The 12,035-nt window shown below is 37.4% G+C and overlaps 1 protein-coding gene across 4 annotated transcripts in view; it reads left to right on the top strand.

Annotated features, from left to right (window-relative positions):
• DPP6 (dipeptidyl peptidase like 6) overlaps window positions 1–12,035 on the top strand; it is a 1,023,075-nt gene that overhangs the window by 522,201 nt on the left and 488,839 nt on the right. The window contains exon 1 of one of the 4 annotated variants that reach the window (XM_063452682.1): window positions 6,713–7,114. The exons of the other annotated variants lie outside the window; for them this stretch is intronic. Coding sequence (XP_063308752.1) covers window positions 7,058–7,114 — 57 coding nt within the window. The 5' untranslated portion in view covers window positions 6,713–7,057. Of the gene's footprint in view, window positions 1–6,712; window positions 7,115–12,035 lie in introns of those variants that run through there. 4 annotated transcript variants of the gene reach the window in all.

Genomic DNA, 12,035 nt, shown 5'->3' with positions numbered 1-12,035 from the left:
ATCCAGTGCTTCCTTTGAGAAGCACTGGGAGGAGAAAGGCATTTGCGATGAGCGCCAAGCTATTTCATCTGAACGCGCTCTATGTGAAGCATTTAGAGGAGGTGAATTAATCAGTTCTCACAGAGGAAGCATCTCTACTGGCTTTTAAGAAGACTGCCACTAGAGGTGTGCTTAAACCTACGTTGGAAAAATTGCTAATAGTAAACCACAATGTTGTACATTAAAATGGATAAAATGGCAGGGACACTGCACCTAGACCACTTCATTGAGATGTGGTGCCCATGGTGTCCCTTTAAAGCTCTGGGGGAGTAATGTTGCACCCTTAAGTCTTTTGGTAACTGGAGATGCTGTGGACTGTAACCTCATCACTCAATGATACCCTAGACAATATGTAAAAAAGGCCATATAGAAGCTACCTAGAAATTACACTGTTAGGTACAGGTATGGGTAGGTGTTCCAAAACAAAAATACCAAAATCTAAAAACTAAATTACTAAAAAACAGCAAGCATCAACAAATGGAGAGAGTAGAAAGGTTCTAGAAGTCTTTACGAAGAGAAGAAAAAGTGTGTTTTTAACATGGAAGAGTAATTTCAAGAATCTCATACTTCTGTGACTGTCAAACATTGAGGGTGAATGTAAAAATACAAACGATGAGATATAGAACCTAATGTGTATGCGTGGCGAGAGTTGTACGCGCACTAAAGCTTCCCCATAGTAATAATAGAAATCAATGCTTTCCTATGGGAAATTTGAAGTTGCGACGGTGGACAAAGCGCGAGGATGTCCACCGTCATTTCACAGAGCTAAACATAGTGTATAACCTTGAAATATTTTCAATAGAGTGGTCCCAGGCTCCGTGGCTGGTCTGCAGCACTATAAACCGTGGTTTCCAGTGAAATAGAGAATACAAGTTTTCAACTTCCAGCAGCTAGCATTTCAGGTCATCTTTAGCGTTTTCGTTCACTAATTTCAAAGCCCTGGAATTCTATGAGAAAATGGCAAAATGCCAAGTTAGCGCTGAGTTAAATTGAATGTTTTTTTTGTACAGCGATTTGCATTTGTTAGCCTAAAATAACCAATAATTCACGCCCCCGCTCACCTTTTGTTACTGTGTGCTAATGAAAGCCCAGTTCCGCATGCTTGATTTAACAGACATTATGGCCCATTTTATTTAGATCATCAAACTACATTTGCCACATTGAAAACATGTACCATTTATGTGAAGGGACTCAATGGGGCTCATTCACTAAACTCTCTATAGCTGTGTATTGAAAGCTAAATTGCAAGATTTGTGGAGAAAATAGCATAGCTGTGAGTAAAGTTGGAGAATTTTTCCATATAATTTGCTTTGGTCTCTCTCTGTTCACATGTGTCCATGTGTACAGCCTTGTGGATCTGAACTAATGTAGGGGACATTATCGATATATATCAATATCTGGCATTATAAAGAAATTGACATTTATATTTAAACATAAAATCATTTATAGACCGGAATGAACCAGTTCTTTTACTGTTTAGGAATTTTAATTTCTCTTACTATTTAACAGTGGAACAGTGTTTTGATGACAAAGATCTTATATGAATATATTTAATTTTATCGGTTGAAAAATTACTCAAGTCCAACAAGTTTAACCTTTTTTCAAAAGTAGTTTGTTTAGTGCGTAAGTAAAATTATCTCCTAAATATAAACCCCCAGCTGTTCCACATTGGAACCGGTACCCCCCAATCCCAGTATCCCACAATATCCCCAGGATCCTCCACTGGAATACATAGAATAAAAATGTCGATGAATATATATATATATATATAATATACTGTATATAATAAAACATCTGCTCTAGCAGGCCCTCCTCACCTCTTGTCCCAGATTTCCTCCAATTTGAATTTTTTTTGTAAATGTTAAATGTATTATCTATTTAAAACATACAAAATGGATCAACTTTAGCCTGATGCCCATTAAAGGAACACTAGAGACAACAAGACCACTTTATCTCATTGAAGTGGTCTGGGTGCAGTGCCCTTGTCAGTTTAACCCTGCAATTGTAATTCTTGCAGTTATTGATAAACTGCAATAATTACATTGCAAGGCTAACTCCACCTCTAGTAGCTGGGCGAGCAAGCGGGACACCATAGGGTATTATAGTGCTAGGAATACCATTTTGTATCCGAGAGACAAATTAAACAACCAAAAAGGGTGTGAAATGGGCAGTAGACTGCAAAATATATACATAATATAATATAAAAAAATGGTAATCCATAGAGGTCAACTGAAGGAGCCGTAAAAACTATATATTTATATTTTTATATATTTAAGATTTATAGAATAGACTTGTTTCACTGCTCGTCCTTTTTTTTTTTTTTTTTTTTTTTACCTCTTTTGGATACTTCTCAGTTGATCCGTGACCGTCAATGATCTCTTTTTTTTTTTTTAATAAATGAAAAGTTAACATGCTCGCCATTGCACTTTTTGCTTGGTTCATGATTTGGCTCATTTTGGCTTTAGGATTTGGGAATTTGACCAAATTCAGTCAAATTGCAGTTTGTAACTAAACAAATCTAAGTCTAATATACATGTTTCATTAAATCAGGGCAATAGTCACTGATCAATTCTTCAATTGGCCTTAAATTTGCTCCCTAGAAAGTACTGACATGGACAGTGCATGTTCTTGGATTTTTAAATGCTATTAGAAACATGATTTATCTCTATTGTATCTGTGTAGAAACAATCAATGAGCTGGCCAACATTGAAATGAGCAAGACAACTCTATAGCAACTGCAGCCGGCAAATTACAAATGTACAAAAGTTACTCAGTGCAGTTTACTGAATTTAGCTTCATGTGATTCTTTCTCGAAGATGGGGTGATATCAGTATGTGTTTATACAAATTAAAACATTCCGTTGTAAATGTTTTCAATTTTTTATTCAGTGATATTTTTTAGGGTAGACTGTACATTGTGCTGTGTGATATATTTATGGATACGTTTTATCTTAATGTCTGCCCTGAAGTACAATCTATTAACTGTTCCTTGTCATCCCATAATTGCACTGTGCTGCTACATGTGTAATGAAGCTTTCTATAGCAACACTAAAATAGAACGTTTACAAGAATGCCTCTAACAGAGAACCATGCATAACAGACACCCCCATTTGTATCTGTTGTTTATTTTTTATTAAAAGTAATTATTATTATTTAACATAATGCAGTGAGTTAGCAAAGGGGTACTAGCATTTCCTTAGAACAAGCAAACTCAGCTTCAAATACTGTTCAGACCACCTTTCGGTAAGTGTCCCTGGCTATATCCGCCTACTTCAAATCCTCATAGACTGTAAGCTTGCTTGTCGAGCAGGGCCCCATCACCTCTTGTAAAGCACTGCAGGGGTATGATGGTGCTTTATAAATGTTAATAACAATAATGCCATATGTGTGTTTTATTTTCTTCCCCATATCCCTTTAAAATAAAAATAAATATTGATTGCGTTTTTTACACCCTAGCTTTGCAATCTGACTTTTACCATTGTGTGTTTGTTTTTTTTCTATAAAATATGTATTGTCCGTTAGCCATATGTATACCTATTAGGCATTTGACATCTGCTGTTACATTGTGCTCTAATGTTATCCCCCTGAATTCGTCTGTATATCGATGTTTGCAAGTCTTCAGCACCATGTTGCGAAACACATGTCAGTTTATTGCACATTTTGCAGAGGGCGATTCAGAATACAGTTGTAGTGTATAAGCAACATTACCTCTGCCTAAGTAAGACCATTCATCTAAAATGCTACGTGCAAATCACAGAGCCCGGCTAGGTAAAGCTTGGCTGACCATATCCTTTTTGCTTTTGATTATGTGACGCCTTACACAGAAATAAATGCGAGCGAAAAGCAGAACTGCAGTATAACATATCAATTTTTCTATATTTAATGAGCATTGCCACCAAATATATTTAATTAAGAGCACATATCTTGGCCATAGTTTATTATCGTAATTTATAACCTTTCCGTATTTGCTGTCGTTATCCGAAGAGTTCCACTCGATTATCACTGAGACGGATTCATATTTATTTTATCATGGCATTTAAGGAGCCTCAAGCTTAGCTAAACCAAAAACGATCAAACAAATAGTTCATCTGTTAGTTATGGTAAGGGGAAGGGGCGGGGGGGGGGGGGGGGAGTAATTGACCCCTACCTGGTAATTTTGTCACCAGGGGTCAAAATATGCCATAATCAAAGTCCCAGCATTTTGCATCATTTAATTCCATTTTTTTTTCAACATCTGTTAGTTATGGTAATGGGGGGGAGTAATTGACCCCCACCTGGTAATTTTTTCACCAGGGGTCAAAATATGCCATAATCAAAGTCCCAGCATTCTGCATCATTTAATTACATTTATTTTTTTATTTTTCAACATCTGAAGCTTTAGTGGATTTTAGGATAGCCAGCAAAAGAACATTAAAAGCTGGCACAAGATCATTAAAGGGATACTATAGTCATCAAAACAACAACAGCTTAATGTTTGTCCCAGTGTCTATAGCTGTCCGTGCAGGCTATAAATAGGCTTTTCTCTTGATGGCAGTACTTACTGTTTAGTAACACCTCTAGTGGTAGTCACTGAGATGGCAATTAGAGGGGTTCCTGGGTCAGTGCTGCACAGAGGCACCGAGCGTTCCACATAGAGATACATTGATTTAATGCATTTCTATGAGGAGATGCTGATTGGCACATGTGGTATTTTACCTCGCATGCACAGTTGCCTTCCAATGCTTTCCTATGGGATAGCACTGGATAGGCTGAGATCATCAAAATTGGGACTGGAACCCTAAACAGTGATTTTACCACTGTAATGTCAGAAGTACCTTTGTTTTGTGTTCCTTTAATGATTAACCCCATACCAAGGCAGTGTGGAACCTAGTACAGTGTAATTAGACACACATTAAGGTAGACACCCTTCCTCCTCCATTCATTTTATAATGTCCAGTGGGTCGACAGTGTGGGGTCCATATCATGACTGACACATGTATCTAATGAGAGTTGTTTTTCTTTTTCTTTTTCTGATTTTGATGTGATAAAATTATTATAAGTGAAAAATCTTTCCATTTCAGTTTACACTTAATATTGTGTTATTTATATCTTATATTTTTATTTTTATCTGTACGATACGATATTAAAAGATACTTTTCTGTCCTTTAAAAAACTAAATATAACATGTATGGGCAAGAAACCCCTAACTTACAATGCAACAAACAAATAGAGCAACATGTTTTGTTTAGGTTCTAGTGGCTAATAAAGATACTGGGCAGTACTTAGCACCGGTATTGAGAAAACAATAAGTACATTTTCCTAACGGTAGCTACAGTCAAATGAACCCACTCTGTATGTCAGATTGAAGACCCTTGGACTGAAGTACCAAGATACTAGTAAGAAGTATACGCATTTGTGCCCCCAGAACATTGGCAGGGGAGATATTTTGGCGTAGGCCAACTAGACCTGTATTTACAGCAGTAGGATTTAGGGGGACTCTTCCAGCTTCAAGAAAAAAGGAAAATATGAGCTAAAATTTGCTTATCTCCAAAATCCTAGAGTACACCACAACAGGTAGGTAGAGTGTGCAGCCCGGACATGCTATTAAATTCTGTGGTGCTGTTTTTGGCCTTCTTAAGCCAATTCCACCCATTCAAGAGGACATCGGTAGCATTCTCGACAAGGACAGTCTTGGATAAACCCTGCACCACTGCCTTCTATCTTAGAAAACATGCGTGCTGGGATGACACACACGTTTTACATCCTCGAGAGTTACCAGATTTAAGCTGTATCTCTGCAATCCCCCCACAGTGTCCTCCTGTCCAGATTTAATACCTGACAGTGTTGTAGGTTAGCGTCTCTACTACTTTAGTATTTTAGACCAACTTTAAAGTCAGATCACTTTGATATACACCCCCCCTCCCCATAAGTCATCAGGATATGACATAATTGAGGGTATTTGTTAGCCTCTCCTCACACTGCTTAAAAAGCCACCACTGCCAGATATCTATAAACCTCGTATTTCCAACCTAGTATTACTATTCAACAACTACAATGTATTGAAAGGATAGCGCATGGATATCCATCCAGTTGTACTAAACCTAGAAACCCCATGATGCTTTGCCAGTCTGCATGTAGTTAGGCATCTCGGGAGCTCAGCTACAGCTGCAGAGTTAAAAGCTGGTTTTCAATTTTCATCTTTGTGAAAAAAAAACATAGGTTTGCAAATCAAATGTCTAAAAACATCATTCCGATAATAATTATAATGTGTCTTCCAAAAAACAAACACAAAACTGAAACAGTTCTTTCGTACGTCACTTTATCTGCTGTTCTGTTTATTGTTTGTTTTGTAATATCTGTGCAGTTTAGCAGGCATCACACATATCCGAGAGCAGCGCGGCCTAACATTCTTACTACGAAGGGGTTAAATGGGTCAGAAACTCACGAGCACTTTACACAATGTGTCTTTTGGTTGTGTGCTTGCTCTGCTCGGCGTCCAATCAAACTCTGTCTTACATCTGGATGTGAATCTCCCTGACAAGGAAACATCTCTACAAAGGGGGAAGGCTGTGCTACCTTACTGCTGGCAGAGCTGCGGGCTGGTGCATGCTCTGTGCATCTCACAGAGAGAGCGAGAGAGGGAGAGAGAGAGAGAGAGAGAGAGAGGGAGAGGAGGGGGATGGAGTATGGAAAGAGAAGCTGGGTGGGAGGGGGTCTATATTGCTAGGTTGTTTCCAAGCTAAGCTGCTGCCAGTACAAGGTTGCCAAGCAGTTATCATTGCTTCTGTGATGCAGAGGCTGTTGCTAATTGTAAAAAGCTCGGCGATCTCTCCTGCCTCTTCTGACTTTATTTTATTTTTGTTCTAATATATATTTTTTTCTTCTCCGGGGCTCAGTTTTGATAAACGCATTAACCCAAAAAGAACAGAGATGATTTTTCCAGTGGACTAGTTACTCATTCCTTTTTTGGCTTTGGGGCATTGAATCCCCCGGTACAATCCTCTGTATACCGTCGTGCCGAGCACATTTAGGTGATAATCATGACTACAGACAAGGAACACAATTCTACAAAGAAATCTGTCCACCAACAAGAACAGGTAATGACATAGTGATCTTTTCATTATCATCATCTTCATCATTTTTTATCATCATCATCGTCATGTGGAGATTGTTTGGACATGACATGGTCTGGATATTGGTAATCTGCCACCTGCTTGGGGATAATAGGAATTGTAGTCAGCAGCAGAGGAACTGCCGGAGGTTGACTGTCCCTCGTCACAACGTGCCCTGTCTCTCGTGTCTGTGGTCTGCAGTTTAAAGTTAGCTATTTTTAACAGATTGCATCTTTTCATCAATAATTTATACCTACAGAATAACAGCCACGATAATTAAGCTGTCTTGTCTTTCTTTGTATAAATTCTTTAGAGGGCTCCTCGTTTGGATTCACAGAGAACCTTTTTTGGAAGTTGTTCTATACCTCTTGTAACTCCTTCCTGCCATTGAATCACGATTATTGCATTTTTTTTTTAACCAAGATAAACCTGTATGTCAAGTGCTCTAAGCTGCGTACCCTCAGCAGACACTTTCTCTGTTCATACATGCGTTCACATATAGTGAGAAGAAAAAGGCAATGTGTCTTAGATATCTCTTGAGTGTGTATTGTTTTGGTGAATTATTAGGGAGTTATTTACTGAACAGCAACTGTGATGAAGTGAACACATGAGTTACAGCTTAGCAGTTAATTTAGGGACCTCTACAGAAAATACACAGTTCAGATCTGTGATTTTAACTTGCATAGCCAAGTGTGGAAACCCTAGATAGAAAAAAAAAGGATCTGCTACATTTAGGCCAGGTTAACCAAGGGTAGTACTGCAAATTCAGTCTTCAGTTCACCAAAATGAACTCTTTAGTGACTAAACCCTGCTCTCAGGGGGTTAAACGGGTGATGACAAATTGTGATTTTTTTCTTTTAGATTTGTAAACAGATCAGATTAGAACAGATGTAATCTCAAACTGACTTTTACCCAATCAGCCCAAAGCAATACGTTTTCCAACGTATGTGGCATTCACATAGTTAATAGGACATTCAAATACTAATAGTTATAATAGTCATTCAAACATCTTTATCATTGAGTGTTAATGGATGATGCCTTCTGGTAAATTCTCACTTTTGGTAATAGATCTAGAGAAATACAACATATATATTTAACCTTTTCACTGCCATAGGGAACTTGAATGCATCGATTATCCAATGAATTATTTTCCTGGTATACAAAATCCAGACAGGAAGAATTAATAGAACTAACATATATTCAAAGGGACAGCTAGGGGCCGAGACTCTCTTAATTTGCTGTTGTAACTAATTGAGGGTTTTAATAAGTAATGAAAGGAACACAAGAAGCATTTAAAAAAAAAGATTTCTTAGATCATAGATTAATTCACAGGCCAGTGTCTTGATACTTGATACTGGCTATCGATCAGCAGAGGAACAATCACAAAGTGGAGTTTTGCATTTGAAAAGTAAATTGGGGGAGATGAACATTTGTAGGACTTGTTTAACCTTTGCATTGCCAAAGGCAACTGTAATATGTTAATAGTACACACATATCTTCCTGTCCTCTGAAAGCAAAAGGGTTAGTATAGTAATATTTAACTGCACAGAGTATCCAACATCTTCTAACACACTAGTAGTTATATTAATAATACAAAGACATGTTTGGCTAATATTGTATATCTCCTCTGCTACTGATTTGGGTCAAAAACCCAGATATAGCGGTGTGTCTATATTGACAGACACTAGATGACAGACAGACAGATATTGATTAACTCATTCCTTACCATATTATAAATATTGAAAGGTCACGTGATCTTTGATAAGATTCTGTTCCCATTCTGTAGCTTTCAGTGTGAACTCTTTCTATTGCATTCCGAACGCTGTGACCGCAGTCGATAAATTATATATGCCATTTCTATTCATTTCTTTTATAGTATACTTAATATTCACTACAATAGAAAACACCAGGTGCAGATTCAATGAGTTGTATCATAAGACTTTCTTTCCCTATCTGCTGGCTTCCTGAACTGAAAACTACACCAGAAACCCTAATTATTTGGACAAACTCCACTGTAGTGTGTGATTCGTTGTACGATTTCAAGGTATGACCCTCATTGTAACTGAACCTCAGTGTATGTACCTGAGATTGTGCAGCTGTCAGATAGTATCACCTTTCCGAACAGTTTGTTGGGCGTAAAAAGGGTGAGAGTCACACTGCAGAAAAAAAAGATGTACCGTCGTGGAAATACAATTCACTCTGTTAACTCAAGGAAAACTGCAATAATGTGCTAGGAATTGAGTCCTTTAAAAAGCAGCTGCTACTGTCACATTGGATTGTAAATGTCCTCTTTTTCTGTATCTCCCACTGTGACACACTACGGTGTGTTCTAGATTCAAAGAATCTCCAATTTTTCTGTTCCTCTCAGTAGTCTGTCATGTAACTTACTGGCTTAGCCTGGAATCTACAGAATATACTGTTCTTTAAGTTTACTGTAACAGTTACGTGATCATCGCTCCTTTTAATGTGTTATTTTTTAAAATCAATTTCTTACCAACGCAAGCGATAATCATTATAATAATAAAATTATTGTCGGGCAATGTGTAGTTATTGCAAACGGGAAAAATAGATATTTAACCCCTTAAGGACACATGACATGTGTGACATGTCATAATTCCCTTTTATTCCAGAAGTTTTCAGGACATTACTGAATAAAACCTTTTTGTTATTTAAAATAAGGAATTTACCTATTTAATTTTTTTAATGCTGAAATAATTTTCGTTATGGTTTAACCCTTGCAGTGCCGCTCAGAGGGTGAATTCGCCAAACAGCGTAGTTCTGGCAGTGCGGATCTACCTCTCAAAGAGTTAAGGTGCTAAAATCGAATGTAACCATCAGATCCTGGGAGGATTTAAGTAAAGATTTAATATTAGTACAGGATTTGCTTTTTGCTGGGTAGTGATATGCGGGAATGAAATTATCCCACGCTGTCTCCGCTCCTCACTGCTTAAGCATTTCTTTATACCTTTTGCAGCTATTTTCCTCTGAATCCCTGCAGCATCTATTGTATTTTGTTCCAACATTAATGAAGATATATTCCATTGCTTGCATAAGGATGGATCAGTTATCCAATTGAGACACCAGACTCGAGAAGAGATATTTATAGTCTCACTGTCATTGGTAATAATAGATTGCCAAGCTCGAATCTGTTACTTATAGAGCCAAGAGCTGTGCAGTGTGGTTCTTTTTTTACTACTCTATGACTCAAAAGGTTAAACGTTGTGTTAAGTTACACTGAAAGAATTATGTATTTTTACCTGTTGGCATTAACCTAATGTACAGTTACAGGTGTCAGATCCACCTTACCTGGATACAAATTGCAGGTTCACGCTGTTTTTAAAGTATGTTTTCCTGTAGTGTATAGAATATACTGCAAATGAGAAAGAAGTTAACTAATCAATGCAATTCCTTTAGGATTTCTTCCTCACTTAATTAAATCTATTTCTTTCTATAGCATTTAAATTGTGCATGGTGCAGGGAGGCTCTTTCCAGACACGACCCGTCACCATGTATAAGAGATTTGTGTCCTTGAAAATATGGTAGATCTGGCAATGTTAACCACAATGTTGGTTTGTTGGAGCCATGGCTGACCACTCAGTAAGTTTCAGTTGGTTTTTCATGTCCATGGGGCTCATTTGAGCCATTGCAACAATTGGTAGATAGTAGTGTCTGTCATGTGAACATAAAAACAGTATGTTCTGATATCAATGTTTGGTATTTCTCACTACGACTACCACTACTAAGTGTCTCGCTAACATCTGAAATATTGGTTGGTATGATGTAGGGCAGTAATGACTACAATTTGGAACACTAGCTGATGTGGACCAGCGGTGGCCATAATGTAGATTCCCTGATGTTAAAGCACTGAAACTCCTTAATTTCTTTGTCAGTGTGTTTTATGACTGTTGGGCACTTTGTTAAAGTTATACTTATTGATATTTTGAGTTCCCAATACAGAGGGACACAAATAATTAAAGCAGGTCTTGGTCCACAAGATGCCCACTTGGGGGTATATAACTTGGATAAAGGTTATTTCAATTCAAGCAGTCAGCTCATTACTGAGACTCTGAATTGATTTAATAGCATTACATTTTTTAAGGATGCATGTTTGTGTACTGAAGATCAGAAAGGTAATTGAAGTCATCATGCCACCGTGAAAGAGTACTAAACCACATGTTGAGAAATTTGAGATTAAGGTCCTTGTAAGTCATGATCGCAAAAACTGCTTTCAATTAAGGAATTGCCACTTTGGCTAAAATGCTTCTGATTATACTTTGTACAATGAGACGTTGTAGTAGAGTCTCTAATTCTGGCTAATAGTTTACGTCATACCATATCCATGTTTATATTAAACTCTGCCTTTTTAATGTGCAGGGATATCTATTCACCTACAGTATAAAAAAAAAACAGAAACTTGCAGATCAGTCTGCAATAAGTTTTTAGGTGAGGTTAACTTATTTCTCTTGAGTTTACGATGCTGACAACCTTTTTCATTTAAAAATAAAGCAACTTCTGAACCTTTAAACCCGGCCACTAGGTTAGTTTGTAGAGGATCCCAGAAAGGCACATATTGTATATTTTATTTCCAGTGTTACCAGCAGGCATTTTTATTACTTTCTGCGATGTACACAGACAGAGACAATATAAACTTTGTCTGCTTGATGTACGCACTAATGGAATTTTGTTTTATTTAACTCCTGAGGCACAAGGTGAGGCCATCCTATTGAACACTGAAGATCACGTCCTGTTAAATGACCAAGTGTTGTGTAGAACGTACTTTATTGCTATAGATTTGTACTAATTCACAAATATAGATGGCATAATGAGATAGGCAGATACGTGAAGAAGGTATTGAGTTAAAGGGCATGTACTCTTATTTCTTATTTATATTTGTGGTGGCTCTGGG

The sequence above is a fragment of the Pelobates fuscus genome, chromosome 4 (assembly GCF_036172605.1).
Source record: "Pelobates fuscus isolate aPelFus1 chromosome 4, aPelFus1.pri, whole genome shotgun sequence".
Classification (NCBI taxonomy): domain Eukaryota; kingdom Metazoa; phylum Chordata; class Amphibia; order Anura; family Pelobatidae; genus Pelobates; species Pelobates fuscus.
The sequence above is the reverse complement of the archived record's forward strand: the minus strand, read 5'-3'. Positions and strand labels throughout refer to the sequence as shown.